This window comes from Heterocephalus glaber, unplaced genomic scaffold (genome assembly GCF_053883595.1).
Source record: "Heterocephalus glaber isolate CG9 unplaced genomic scaffold, H.glaber_assembly_v1.0 deba00001553, whole genome shotgun sequence".
Taxonomy (NCBI): domain Eukaryota; kingdom Metazoa; phylum Chordata; class Mammalia; order Rodentia; family Bathyergidae; genus Heterocephalus; species Heterocephalus glaber.
In genome coordinates, this window is record NW_028258344.1 from 10,240,559 (window position 1) to 10,256,034 (window position 15,476).

Below are 15,476 nucleotides of genomic sequence, written 5' to 3' on the forward strand. Positions count from 1 at the left end.
ACAGCACAAGCAAGTCAAATCTGATAGACCCTAAGTGAATTCCTGACTCTCAGAACCATGAATATACAAAAGGTGTTTGTTTTATATGGACATCCTAGGAGTTATTGCTACTGGAAGAATAATCCTCCATGGAGGTCCTGAGTATTTCTGCACACTGTTACCATGTATTTCAAGAATGAAAAGACTTGACCAGTTTTTACCTGGAATATTTTTCTGGGTTATGCTTACAGCTATCAACTAGAGGGATGACCACCATCTCTCTTTCACACATGGTTAGAAGTATTATAGTCACAGATCACATTAATATAATCAATGAGACATTTCAAAGCTAGGATTTATTTCTAAGGTGTAGGTGGCATTTTGCGGTTCCAACTTAAGCACAGAGGGTTTACCAACACTAACCCCTCAACTTTAGTGGGCTCTAAAGACCTGTTTTTGTTTCTCTAGTCTTAAGTGCCCATCAAAACTCTGCTCAGCTTCTTATTCACTCTTCTTAGAATCAGCACAATATTCAGGAAAAGGGTGGCTTGAAATGCTAGGGTCACCTCTCTCTGCCTTATTAATATTCTGATTTATTCAAATACATGTCATTTATATTTTGCCCACTTTTCTCAATTTTTAGAGTGCTAATTCAAATTTAATGCATTTACTTTTAAGGGGGTTAGAAATTCTGCCTTTTCCCTTTCTCTTCATGATGGTTTAGACACATATAGAATGTTTTCTTTTAAAATATGCATTCTAACAGTATCTTTAAAGGTGATGTGTATTTTCAAATAAACCAAAAAGATAACACCTTGTTAACTTTCTAAAATACCATTTGCACAAAAACATTTTGTCTGAAGCAGGGAAAACAAACCATTTGTAATGAATCAATTAAAAAAAATCTTTTAAAGATTTTTCCATTACATTTCTACAATGTCCAAGTTCAGCTCCATCCATGTTCTTACAATTCTGCCTGGAAGGCTTTCCTGCTTACTTTTTGTTTTTCTAAGACCAACCTTTCTTCTTTATTTAAGAATTTACTAAAGCAATTTCACAATTAAATTAGAAAAGAAGAAAAACTATTTCAGCTATTAATATTTAATTATTTCATTATTTATTAATAATTAAACTATGAATATTTTAATACCTTCCCCACCTAATCATCTCTAAACATTTATTAACATTATCTAAAAATATAGTGTCACTTATGATCTAAAGGCTTTTAAAAATTCCAACACAATATAGTTTTTTTTCTTGTCTTCCTTTTCCCTTAGTAAAACTACATAAACTCATGAAGACTTGAAGTTTAGTTTTGAAAGTCTGGGAGAAACACTGTGACTACCAACACTTACAGTGAAAAATGCGAAAATCAATGTATGGATGAGAGCCTCTTCTTTCTGATTCAAATCCTGCTCGGCTCCTTACGCGTACATCTCCTGGAAGAATAAAAATGTAAGTTTAAAAAAAAGGCTGTCATTTGTGAAGAAGATTCCATATGCAAAGGAGGCCTATGTGGTATTAAAAAAAACCCCAGCCCATTAATGATATAATAGCACGGGGTTCTACTTGAAGGGGTTCACAAATTTTACTGATAAGGCTAGATAAGGATGATTTTTCAAAAATTTACTCCCACAATAATACTAATTATTGTCTTTAGTTTAATGAGGTAAGCCTTAAAGTATAATTCACGTGTATGATAATCCAACCTAACATCACATGGACTTAAAAGGAAAATAAAATCTACTTTATAGGAGACAGACAATCCTCAGAACAAAACCTTAAAAAGCCACAGCAAGAAGTAAATATTTATTAAGTGTCTACTTTGTATCTAACATTATACTATGGACCATAAAGGACATGAAAAATAGAAAAATACAGTATTTACTTTTAAGCATGAAGTTTACAATTTAATGAATATGTAGGAAATTAAGTTTTACAGCCTTTGCTATGTCCAGTTTGATCTTCTCTCATCTCACTGTTAGTGGTATACTCAAGGTTTTTAGCTTGTTTAAAGTTTGGTTTTTACAAGCTCAGTGTTATTCCTACATGTATGCACACGACATAAAGACTTATTTCTCTATATAGCAACATGACCATAGCAGCCATGTAGCACGCACTCTTTTTGTCTTAAAGAAATGGCCTTACTGAATTCTCTAATAAAGTCCAAGCAATTTTATTCACCATTTTATAGATACAGAAACTGGACTTTGAGATGTTAAATAGCATGCTCCATGCCACAAAGTTAGTGCAGACTTAGCCCTGGGGGTTCCAAAAAACAGCACTTTTTTCATTACATTTTTACAACCTCCAAGTTCATAGCCCCAGTTCTTCAGCCCCATCCTCATACTCTTGCAACTCTATCTGGAAGGCTCTCCTGGTTCCTTTTTGTTTCTCTAAGTAAGAGCATCCTTTCCTTCCAGGCTCATTACATCTAATGTGACTCTGCCCCACAAATGATTGATCACCTCTTTCATGTGGTGATCCCCTCTCACGGCAATAAAGGTTTACTGAGCACTTGTATGTGGTAGGCATTGGACATACAGCATTGAACAATATATCGAAAGTCCTTGCTCATGAAGTTTATCTTTTCATCGAATGAGACAAAAACAGAAAATATATACCTTCATTTTATGAAAATGATAAGAAGTTCCCTGGAGAAAACTTAAAGGTAAGAGGAACAGAGAGGATGAAATGGGAGGGGTGATTAATCAGTGTGGTCAAGGACATCCCCACTGAAAAGGATATATATGAGGAGGAACACGAGGGAAATGAGACAGTGTGAGCTGAACGTATCAGGAGGAAGAGGTTTCCAAGGATAAAGGACAGCAGGCATAAATACCCTGAGCTAGTAGTACACTTGATAGGTTCAAAGATAGGCAAAGAGGCCAGTGTGGCAAGAGTCAGGTGAGTGAAAGAACTGATGAAAGGTGAGATCAGAAAGCCAGTACAGACACTGCATACTGGGCCTTTGTGGCCATTGTAACAGCTCTGGTTATTACTGTAACATAAAAAACCATCAGAGGTTTCTAAATGGAAGAGTAAGATGACTTAATTTATGCCTAAAAAGGTTTACTCTGGCTGCTACAGTTAGAATAGACAGATGGATGCAATACCAGGTACTTTATAGCCTCATAAATAGACAGGACCAGTTAAGGAACAAATAAAAGGCAGTAGCTATGGTTTAGATTGGAGTGCCAATAACATTAGCTGATGTGATTCTAAATGTATATTGGAGGTGTGCACTAACAGGGTTTAACTGATGAATTAGGCATAGAGTGTATAAGAAAGAGAAGTAAGGAATGACTCTGAGTTTTTGACCTGACAATTGGAAGAGTAGACTTATATTTACTGACATGGCAAAAGGCTACCAAACAGAGACCTGGGGAACACAAACCTTTTTTTTTTTTCAAAGATATGCTAAGTTTGAGGTATCCAAATATACCCATGTGGAGCTGTTTCAAAATATTAAAGACAATGGGTGATTAAAATGTGTGGTGAATTTTAAATTTTAAAAAATTTATTCCAGTACAAGTACACATTATCATTAATCTCACTTCAAACACACCTATCATTCTTGTCATTTTTTGAAGCAGTTCTGGAATTCCTCTTACGTGTCTTTATAAGATGTGATAAAAAACATGGTAAATGCTACTGCAAAGTGCCATGCAACGGAAAGACAGGCTTATAAAAACATTATGGTGTATTCTCACATCCACCTTATTCACAGGACTGGGCACTGGCCAACTCTAGCCCTTTCCCAAAAATGACCAAAATGAACATGAAATGTTTACTGTACTTTTCAATCACACTACCTATCAGTCTAGCGCTATTTTAAGGATAAGAGAATCCTAAACATGTTTGTAGAATGAGATATAAGAGGTGAAGAAGAAAAGGCTGAACATTTATGAGAAAAAAAAAGTACTAGGGCCGAACAGAATTGAGGCAGGTAAGACACAGAAAGTACATTAAAGAGGAAAAAAGAGCAAAATCAAAACCTTATGGGAATATTTACACTTAAAAAACCTGAGTTATGTGAAAAATAAAGATGGCTCAATACATTAAAGATGGAAGAATTCTGCACATGAGGAAAGGAGCCACAGGAGATTCCTCCAACAAAAGATGAGTAAATTTGCCTACTGAAACCTTAACATACATGTTTAATAGTATGAATTAAAGTGCAAGGGGTCACGGAGTGTGTGGGTGAAGACAGGAAAAGAAAAGTTATATGTATATACTTACACATCAGTCAACTGAGAACAAAATACCTCCAGAGACAGGTCTATCTGATCAGGTATTTTAGGGTCTCATCTTCAACCATGTTGGCACTCATCTCCTTTATTTAGCAACTCTACAAACCTATTTTCAACGAAGAATGTTCAAAAGTGGTTTAAACTGTGTACTAACAAGTTAGGCATATGGCCCACTCCAGTAATCTCAGCACTCTTGGAGGCTGAGGCAGGAGGATTGCAAGCTTGAGCCCAGCCTGGGCAACTCAGTGACTTATAGAGACCTTGTATCAAACAAAACAAAACAAAACAAAGCAAAACAAATGTACTAACGACAGTGTCCTAGTAATTAAGCCAGAGATTTCTCAATTACGTATAACTCTAAAATGCCCTTCTTTATTCATATCATATTCAACATTAGTTTTTAGACTCTAAGTTTTGATACAATAGATTATTTCTTTTAAGTTATGAAAAACTACCTAATGAAAGATATATCAACCTCAATAATAATATATGATAACAAGATTAACTGATAACGATAAAAACTAAATAGTGCTTACCTAGCATACGAATGTATAATGCAGTCTGATCAGAACTATCATAGGAAATAGCTCCACGTCTCTAGAAAAAAATACACATTTTAATACATGACAATATAATGTAATCTAAAATTCAATTCAGCAAACATGCATTTATGATATATTAATTGTGAAGCATTGTGCAAGAGAAGCTGGATATACAAAAGGAAATTAGATACGGTATCTGCTCTGGAAATGTCTAGTTGAAGGAGAAACACTTCTAACACAGTATAAAGTAATAACTACCATAAAAGTGGACACAGAGTGGAAATGATCTGTGACATACAAATTGACCTTTTTTTTTTCCTTTGTGGTAATGGGGATTAGACCCAGGGCCTTTGCACTGTAGCTACATCCCCAGGCCCTTTCTTTCACATTTTTTTTTTTTTTGAGACAGGGTCTCACTAAGTCACTAAATTGTCCAACCTGGGCTCAAACTTGTGATCCTCCTACCTCAGCCTTCCAGAATGCTGGGATTACAGATGTACGCCACCACACTTGGCTACAAGTTGAATTCTAAGGGATTCATAGAAGTTACCAAATGGAAAAGCAAGGAAAAGATTAATCTACTGGTTTTCCTGGTCTATCTCCTGGCCCCAGTACCGCTGTTCAAATAGAAGTCAGTGATCATTTGAGCTCCTGCTCAAAAATCCTCCACTGCTCCTCTTGCACCTGGAATAAGTTCCAAACTCCAGGTCTGATTTCCAAAGCTCCCTGTGATCTGCCCACCATGCTGTTCTCTGATCTTACCACCTGCCCTCACCCTTGTGATGCATCTTTGTTGGCCTGCTTGGTTTTCTCAAATGTGCCAAGTGTCTGGCCTTCACACTTGCTGTTCCCCCATTCTAGATCACTGCAATCATTGACTTCCTCTTATCTCTTGGGTCTCAGATGAAATGTCTCTTCTCAGACAGATATACTTTAACTACGAAATCTAAAGCTACCCTGTTCTACAGCTCCATACTTCTGTGTGGCACTCCACTGACATCATCTTGTTTGATACTAAAACAGAAGTACTACGAGCAATTCCTTATTTGTCCTATTCACCACAGTATTCTCAGGACCTAAAACAGCACCTATCTCTAAATAAATATCTGGTAAGTAAATGACTACTGAATCATTTATAAATAAATTGATGAATAAACAACTAGTGTAATTGATATCCATGGATACATTAAGAAATCTGGGAGAAAAAATTTAACAAACGTCCTATAGACTCTAAGCTCTATGGAGATGAAGACTTTGTTCACCACTTTGCCAGATCTAGGACACATTTCAACGTTCACAACACAGCCTAGCACAATGATAATAATCAATAAAAGTAGTTGGATTAAAAGGTCCAAGAATTCTTTAAAAAGCAGTAATAAATGAAACTGGCACCATGAGATTAACATATACAATGGAATGGTGCTGCAAAGAAATGGGGAAAACAAAAGAAAATCTAGAAACAAATTCAAGAATATACAGTAATTTTGAGTATAATAAATATAAGACTTAAAATGTGTGGAGGAAAAATTGTTTATTAATAAGCACAAAGAAAAATGCTCAACCTCATTCAAAAGAGAAATACACATTAAAGTCATGATTTGCATTTTTTACTATCGGATTAATGATCTTCATAAAACTCTGGCATGGGGTTTACAGTTCCTCAACAAATATCTACAAATCTCAAGGGAAAAATAGAATTTCTAAATTAAAAAGAAAGTTTAATTTATTTAAAGTTCTTAGGTTTAGTATGCAAAACAATCCCCCAAACCTTAAATTATATCCTTAACACTTATGATTTAAGAGAAAAATATCAATTAAAATCTTGCATGATTCACGTATTCTTTTTTTTAAAGTTCATGAAATGTAAGAGAAACAGACATTTCAAACAAAAATAAAATTCTAACTATGAACATTGGTTTTCTCTAAGGATGCTGAGGGACACAGATGCAGAGGGGAGACTTTTCAATGTATAACTTTGTACCTTTTTATAATTGTAGCAAGTATGGTTATTATATATCACAAAACAAAATTAAAAGTAAAATAAAAAGTCTTTTACAAAGAAATCTACAAAGAAAAGGATGATCACAAATCCCAAGTGACTAAACACACAGAATACACCTCCAGCATCCTGCTTAGCATGTCTTCTACCAATAGAATGCAGTATCTATGGGCACCGCTGCAGCGTTTCATGGTAAACTATTTATTATGGAGTAAAGAGCCCACTGTGATCACTTGATGTTAGAAGGCACCACTCACAGCTCTGTTCCAATCCCCTCCCTAAGATATTTAGCTCATTAGATTACTTGTCTTCTCTAAACACTGCTATACTAGAGGTAACCCTTATAGCCTGGAAAGGGCCAATGTGGAAATAAATATTTCTAACAGCTAAAATAGGCGTGTCCAACACGTGGTCCTGGACAGCTAGCAATGCAGCCCCATAAGATTGTAAATTTGTATGTGTGTGTACCTGTGAAGACAGACATTGTTATCAAGTATAAATGTAAGTTTTATTTATTAAACTTGGGCTTGGTGTGTTATTTTGTACAATAATTTATTAAGTTAAAATATAAAAAAGGAAGTTTTGTTACATTAATTATATTACATATTTTATACACAGCCCAAGACAATTCTTCCTCATTTGGTGCAGTCCAGGCAAACCAAAAGGTTGGACTAAAACTTACTAACAAAACTACAGATACATTATGTAATAGCTTGGCATGGCCAATACCTATTAATCTTGCAGTGTTAGATAACTTGATTAAGTAGCCTACTGAAACAAATTTTAAGCTGTTATTTCTAATAGTCCTCTTTGGGATGGTTGTTGGGATTATTATTTATGTTTTTATGTAGGAAGCATATTTACTAAAGTACCCACTAAATAAAAAGGCAAAATCTCATTTATCACTTCACATATTAAAAACGGAAAAATACTGACGAGAGAATTCTGTGAAATAAAATAGTATTATGTCAAAAAATGGGTAATGAAAATTATCTAGATTGTCATTTATGGCATGCTAAATTTATTTTAAGGTAATCATTTAAACTTATTTACAGAATTACTAATTTGGATATTTAAAAGGTCAGACCTATATCAATCTTAGCAAAAACTTACCAAAATAGTACTTAAGGATGTGCAAAATACTCAAATCTTTCTTTTAATTGAAAAGTATTAAGTAAGGCTGCTCTATAAATATTTAGTTTAAGTGCTATACTGAAACACAAGATGTAGTTATTACTAAATAAACCCAACTGAGACAAAAATTTTTAAAGAATAAACTTTAAAAATTATATCTGAACCCATCAATGAAAACAATTTGGGTAAATAATTTACCTCCTTAAGGATTAAGAGTACAATGAATATTAAGTTCATTCACTAAGCACTCTAGGAAGAAAAATCTAAAATAATTCATTTTAGAAAAATACACTATAAATTATGAACTAGAACAATCAAATTTTGCTTCCATGTTAGAATCATTGTTTTAAGAACAGGTGTTTTATACACTGTTGCACAGCCTTGATATAAGTTCCTTAAGGATTATCATGTTAAAAACTATGTATTAGTAGAATTTAATTTTTAATAAAAATAGTAGAACAAATCTCATTGAAGTTCTCTGTCACAGGTCAGTCATAAAGTACTCTGAGTGAACATCCACATTCCCACCGCACCTAACCAGTGAATGGAAATAACTGAGGCTCCTACTCGTGACTCTTCTAATTTAGCCATCCTGGGAACAGCTTGTAAAGCAGACTAGTTATAGGTCAAAACATGGGCGAGGCTGAGCTAATCAGAAACTGACAGCCACAGCACAAACAAGTTAAACTGTAAGGTTCCAAAGACTCCACTGTTGTGCTCACAGGCATTCTGAGAGCCCTGGGAAGATACTCACTCACCTTGAATCAGGGTGAATCATTCTTCCATAAAGATTTGACTTGAAGGCAAATGACAAAAGGTGTAAAAGTTGTTCACAATATTAGTTAATACATAACTTATAAAGACAGACATGTTTTAAATCTTAGTGAACACATTTGATGTGCCACTTTTTTATTTTGTTCAAGTTTTCTACTGGATGACCTAGCACACAAAAACAAGTGTATTTTTCTTACAAAGCAAGGCAATAACAGAAAATGCTCCAAGTGCCTTCATACAAAATTTCATTTCACTGAAATAAGAACTCTATGAGATAAGTTTTATATAGTTCTATTTGTAGATTAGTAAACTGATGACTAAAGGTCTTAAACACTATATCACTAAATAAAATTTCTGGTGACAATACTAAAAGACAGTACCATAAGCATCGCCAAAGTTCCAAACCAGTTTTCTCTAATATAGTACAATGAGCTTTCTCAAAATATATACACCTTACATCTGTTAGAAAAACTTGCTTGTGTTGGCTGACTGAAGTATTCAAATACTGCATTGGTCCACTTCCTCTTCTTCCTCCCTCTAAAACTTTTTAAAAATAAGATATTAGCATTTTTTTGTTTAAAAACTTAGTTTTTTGGTAGATCACTAAGAAGTCCACAATTCGACTAATGCATTATTAACTTGACCTTCATTCCATAACTTGGTAAGCCAATCCTTTATAAAAGCCAAGTAAATAGCTGTCAGTATAACAAAATTAATTCTTAACTTTTAAAACACTAGAATTTTTGTTGTATATTTTGTTTCTTGAAGAGATTTCTCCAATTATATTCACTAAGAGGATCACTTCAAGTAAGAGACAACATGGTTAAAATGTGAAAAATTACATAGAGATTAAAATTTGCTTGAAAAAGAAAATTAAGTTTTCAGAAGCTTTATGTTGCTTAGCAAAGTGGTGCTTAACAAATAGTAATGGGCTTATACATTTTAATTTAATACTCTTCAATATTTTAATATGGAAAGAAAAAAGGTGGATAGTAGATGAAAGATATAATCATTTTTAATGCAAGTGTAGAAAAAGTAATTGAAATAGAATAATCTTACATATTTCTTTAGTTTTAGACTCTTGTCCAAGAGGCAACTGGCCAGCTAGCCTTCTATCAAGCACTTCTCAAGCCTGATGTTTGGTATTAAACTTCAAAAACAAGAAGTACATAATCTTATATTTTTGTCAATATGTTACAGGTAAGGCACACATTTTATTAACAGCAAGACTTTAAAAAGAAAACATGACAGAAGGTGGGACTTTAGTTTTTAAAAAGCTTATCATTGTTTAGAAATCCTCAATAATTATAATTTAAAAATACAGGCAATAGTAAATTCTTTTTCTTCCAAAAAGAATGTTTAAAATGTGTATATCCAAAGTCTACATTAATTTTATAATATTAAAAGTTGAACTTCTTTAATCATTAAAACTTGTTCAAGGGAATGATACTGAGGAAAGCTACTTTGATGCTGAAGAATGATACCATAAAAAGCCCTTGAGAAGGAATAAAGTGAGGTAAGAATGAAAATTACAAATTATAATTTTAAGCATTTTAGCTGACAGGTAGAACTCATAGTTCCTTTAATCAACAAAATAAAAACTGTTACAAAAGAAGAAGAAAATTGTGTAGCTATTTCATTTCTAGCTAATATGCAAATTAATGATTAATGGCACAATCCCTAAATCCCTACCTTAGAGGTGATCCACTTGATAAGAACCAAGGCCAGACACCAGATCAATGTAATTCCCATTGGATCAATCAAAAGCCTGCTGCATAATATCTCTCTTCTCCCAGTGGGCAATGAGCAAGAAAGACTTCTCAGGAGTCTGATAAATAACCAGCTGTCCAGAGGCAGAAGAGAGGGGCATTGATTGCCATAAGCCTCAGGCAGCTGCTTTCCAACAGTGATCACCTGACCTCTGAGAGAATGCAGGGCCCAGCCAGCCTTCTTGCCCAGCGCATGCCTAATGCCACAATCCTGGTGCTGGGGCAGAACAGCTAAAGTATTATTGGAAGAGGGAAAAGTTCCCTAACTGACCTAACAATCTCACAAAATAGAAAAGAGGTGTCAGGCTGCAAAATGATTTTCAAAGAATATTTGCCATGACTAAAAATTTCCTCATTCTTTCCACATAGACCTGTTTCACAGGCTTGATGCTCTTGTATTTAGAAATATTAATGTATTTTACTTTTTTCAACTTTTTTTTTGAGACAAGGTCTCGCTTTGTGTTCAGGCTGGCCTCAAACTCATAGCAATCCTCCTGCCTCTGCCTCCCAAGTGCTGGGATTACAGTCGTGTGCCACCACTCCTGGCACTCTTTTCAATTTTTAACATCAAATTTCTTCAACTTTTTATTTCCTTTGGATTACTTTGTGAATGTCATAGGCTATCATAAATATTGTCTCTGCTACTTATATAATTCATTCATTTTGGGCTTATTGAAAAAGGCCAGTCTAATAGTGTATTTCCAAATAATTAAAAGGTATATTATTTTCAAACCCACTTGACAATGTAGTTTATAATATTTTGGTACATGTATTCCCATGACTAATAAAGTGTGCCTCCACTCATTCATCTTCATGATCACCCTTTGCAGCTAGCAGTATATAGGCACTACTGCCGAGGAAAAGGATTTCATCAAATTTTCAAGTATTCAGCAGAAGTTAAGTCATTATTATGTGCAGATCCTACGCTAAATAGCAAGGATATAATCACTGAATAAATGTAGACATGGCTCCTGACCTTGTGACACAGTTTAAAGTCTGCATTAATCAAATTATGTAAAGAAACACAAAAATGCACCAGTAACAAGTGCCAGGAAGTAGCAGGAACTGCCTAGAAAGCCTGGGTCTGGTTTAGTTAAGACATAAGGAACATCTTTCCAAAGTCACAGAAATGTCCCTGAGATGAAACATGACAGGACATGATCATGAAATAGAGGGGAGATACAATCCTGCAGCTAGAAGAACAGATGCCAGGGCCGAAGAGTGAGGCAAAGCCAAGCAGGGCAAGTCCAAAAGACAGAAAGAATGGGGCAACTAGAGAGCAGGAAGGCAGGTCCTGATGGGGCTTCAGCAGCAGCGAACAGAGGTGGGCCCTGCAGGGCCTCCTAGAAGCCTTATAAAAGTATCTTGTCTTCACCCTGGTAAAAAAGGTGGGCAGATTCTGATTTTAGAAAGAACACTCTGGTCGGTGTAACTGAGTAGGGCTGGGGCTGGATGTGCAGTGAGGCTGCCATTGCAGAGGTTCTGGAGAGAGGTGACAAGCTCCTGGCCTGAATGAAGAAATAAATATTTGGGAGATAACAGTAGCCTCGAGGAGACAATCATCTGCATATCCACAGTACACAAATGATGGCTCAAAAATATTAAAAAAGAGCCCAAATAGTTTAATAATGTTATTTTCATTACCCAATCCTCAGCACAAAAAGTTTACTCGTAAGACATTAATTCGACAATGTCAAAATGCAGTCTAAATTAATGTACATGTCTAAATAGTTCCCTAAATTGAAATAATTCATTACATGGCCACAAAATTTTCACTTCTTGCCACATAGCTAACAAACTGCAATATGCTAATCCTTGCATGAGTCAAAATAATGTTTTTATTTTGTCATGGGTTGGTTTTGATATACTATTGGGGCTGTTCATTACTCTGTTTCAATAAGGTTCCAGCAATCAAACACCCAGGATATTCAGGAATGGGACAGAGCAGCAAAGTGTATTTTAGCCCAACTCAAACGTGGGAGGCTATGCAGTCAGGGCCAGTGGCTAGCAAGGACTTCAAGGTTACTTCTTGGCCACTGTAGTCTGAGTTGCATAGTACGAATCAGCTCATTACTATGATGCTCAGCCCAGGAATGCTTCTCTTTTCACCTTTTTGTACTTCCCTTCCAATCAGCTGCTTGAACAGTGTCAAATTTTGAGAAGTAAATACAAGCTTACTGTATTGTTTTTCATACAATGCTTAAATATTTTTATAGAGGTCTTTTTGGCTTTATGGAAGTGCAAGAATCTGTAGTTTCTTTTAGTCTAAAAGAGAAGGGAAAGAACTAAAATTGAGCTACAGAGTGAAAAAGAGATAGTTTAAGAAAGTAAGTTCCCAAAAGTTTTCTCATTTATTTTTTGTGGTGCTGGGGAATGAACCTAGGGCCTCACACATACAAGGAAAGTGTGCTGCAGCTGAGCTATACCTCCAGCCCCAGTTCTCTCATTTAAATTAATTTCTATTGAGAATATTTTTTTTACCATTTCAAAACTCTACTGATCTAGGAGATGAAAGCCTACAACCTATTTCTTTGCTGCCACAAGCTGAGTGACCCTGGGAAAATCCACCTTATTTTGCCATATTTTTATCTCCTTCATGGGAGTTAAATGATATCACTATTTTTTTAAATAGCTAGCTCATGGTGGACTTTTTATAAATTTTAGCAAATTTCTTAAAAAGACTTAAAAGATGATAATGTCCTCACTGCTATAGTTTCACCTAAACTCTGGGCCTAACTGCACTCACATAGTCATCCTCTGCGCAAACTTGCACAGGGCTGTTGAGTGCCTGGGAAACCTCTGATCCCAGGTAGGAACAGACTCTTGACTTTCATTTCTCATACTAGCTGGTATTATTAATTTCCTAGAACGATTCCCCCCAAATTTACTTCTTATGTTTCTACTATACATTTAACACTGTAACACAGAGATAACTGACACAATCCTCTCAGATCAGAAAATATCCTATTTGAATAAAAATAGCTATTTAGCTTATATCTAAAATCAGAGTCCTCATTGCTAATGACATATTTACATTACTCAAATCTTACAAAATCTCAGTCAATACATTTTTCTTAAACTAGTATGTTTAACTTTATCAATGTCATGAAACTAACGGCTTTAAAATCTTTTTCTTAAGATACAATAATACTAATTTATCTGGGTAAGTTATAATGTTTTTCTTAATAAAACATTTTTCAATAAGAAAAAACAAAGGCTGTTATCAAATTAACTGCCTCTGTTACACTAATAATAAATGTATTCTTTTACATTAACTGTTTTCTTAAGTGTCTCAAATGCTTAGTAAAACATGACAGGGTTATAATAAATTGATTGACTATTCCAGAAAAATTAGTACTAAACTTTCAAAATAGAATTTTATACTCTGAAAAGAAAGTATAAAACTCTATCTTTCTTGGGTATGCATAAGGCTAATATAGTATTTGAAAACCTAAGTTAAAAGCAGACCTCACCATTTTGCAAGTGATCAATAGAAAAAAGGAATGACTTTAATAACTGTTTCTTAGAAAAGTAATCCAAGAGCAAATTTTATCTGTGGGACTCTCTGCCATCCACAGGACACCTGTCAATCTTGGCAATAGCCTTTAGCTATATAGAGACTCAGCATGTCCTTCTCTTGACCAAATTAGGCTAACCTCATCTACATTGACATCAGTGTCTATAATTTTGGAATCCCATGGACAGAAATAGCCTATCACAGTTCTTTTTACAAATGTAGTGTCTGTAGAAAACTACAGCCAAATTTATAGTAGAAAAAATGGGAACACTTTAGTAAAAACCTTTCAATTGTGCTTGACTACCAGCCTACTTTAATAACAAATAAATGAGAGTGGAATACTGATTTGATTCTTTTCCTAAAAACCAGGGCTTATTTTTCAAATGGTATGAATTTCAAGAGATATAAAATTGAGAAAAAAGTTAGGGTTCCATTAACAACAACAACAACAATTACTTAAAAGGAATTGGTAATATGAGAACTTTACCACTCCATTAAGACCTTTCTCTCATGTAGATTTAGAGCTCTGAATTATTTTTTCTCATACAGTGTTGCAATATTTGATGGAAACAGCTATGTGATTCCTCCTAGTATGAAGGAAATAATAAAAACACTTTGACATTTTACAAATATTCAAGTCTTCTTCCAAAAAACACCATCACGTGATGTCAAGAGAACTTAGAGGTTTGCTTATTTAGCTATAACACTTCAAAAAGTATGGAAAAGTAGAAAATTGTCACAAAACATACCAGCAATGGTTGCCACAAACTCCAAAAGTACAAACTACAGTAGCACAGCTCCAACAACTGCTGACTTTGGACACAGAAAAGATGTGGCAGGTGTTCTGCAAGCATAAAGCTACTAGTATGTTGTATAAAGAGAATGTCACAGATCAGGTCCCCTTAATTTCAGCAAGGATGCACACAAAGTCTCTGGTGACATCCTCATGAAGAGCAAAGTAAGCTCCATAACACAGTTAGGAAGACATCTAGCTGACCAAACCAGCATACCCAGAGATAACAGTACTTGATGTTGAACTAGTGGAAGAATTCTGGAGGTAACTAACAGAAAGCTACATTTGACCTTTTCTTATTCCACAGTTTATTTCCTGGCATGGAAAGCAGACAAAAGCATATCAAATTTACAAATAAAACACAAATAGTACACAAGCATGCTGATTAAAAAACTGAAAAAAAATGCTTGCATTTCAACATAAAATAGTGTAAGGATATAACAAAGAAAACAGGTCTTAAAATTTTGGTCTTTTTTAAAAGGCTGTATATGTGTTAAAAGACAGTCTCACTATGTTGCCTAGGCTGGCCTTGAAGACCTGGGCTCAAGGGGTCCTCCCGCCTCAGTCTCCCAAACATCTGGATCTACAGGCATGCACCACACCCTGCTAAAACTTTAAGATTTTAAACTTCCTGTCAATAAAAGACAGCAACTGAAGGCAATTTTAGGAGGGATTAGGAATGAGACAAGTATATAAAGCAGGGATGGTAAACTGTC

General features: G+C 34.8%; 1 protein-coding gene across 9 annotated transcripts in view; it reads right to left on the reverse strand.

The window, feature by feature from the left end:
* Pde7a (phosphodiesterase 7A) overlaps positions 1 to 15,476 on the reverse strand; it is a 169,077-nt gene that overhangs the window by 70,030 nt on the left and 83,571 nt on the right. For 3 of the 9 annotated variants that reach the window (XR_002393947.2, XR_002393946.2, XM_004842120.4), the window contains exons 2-3: positions 4,769 to 4,829; positions 1,335 to 1,418 (exon numbers count right to left, since the gene is read on the reverse strand). Coding sequence is in view for 7 of the 9 variants with exons in the window: in XM_004842120.4 (XP_004842177.1) it covers positions 1,335 to 1,418; positions 4,769 to 4,829 (145 nt within the window). In the remaining 2 variants the exon portion in view is untranslated. Of the gene's footprint in view, positions 1 to 1,334; positions 1,419 to 4,768; positions 4,830 to 8,665; positions 8,704 to 9,133; positions 9,225 to 9,740; positions 9,832 to 10,373; positions 13,616 to 15,476 lie in introns of those variants that run through there. The other 6 variants (XM_087190400.1, XM_087190401.1, XM_087190402.1 and 3 more) reach the window with 6 other exon arrangements.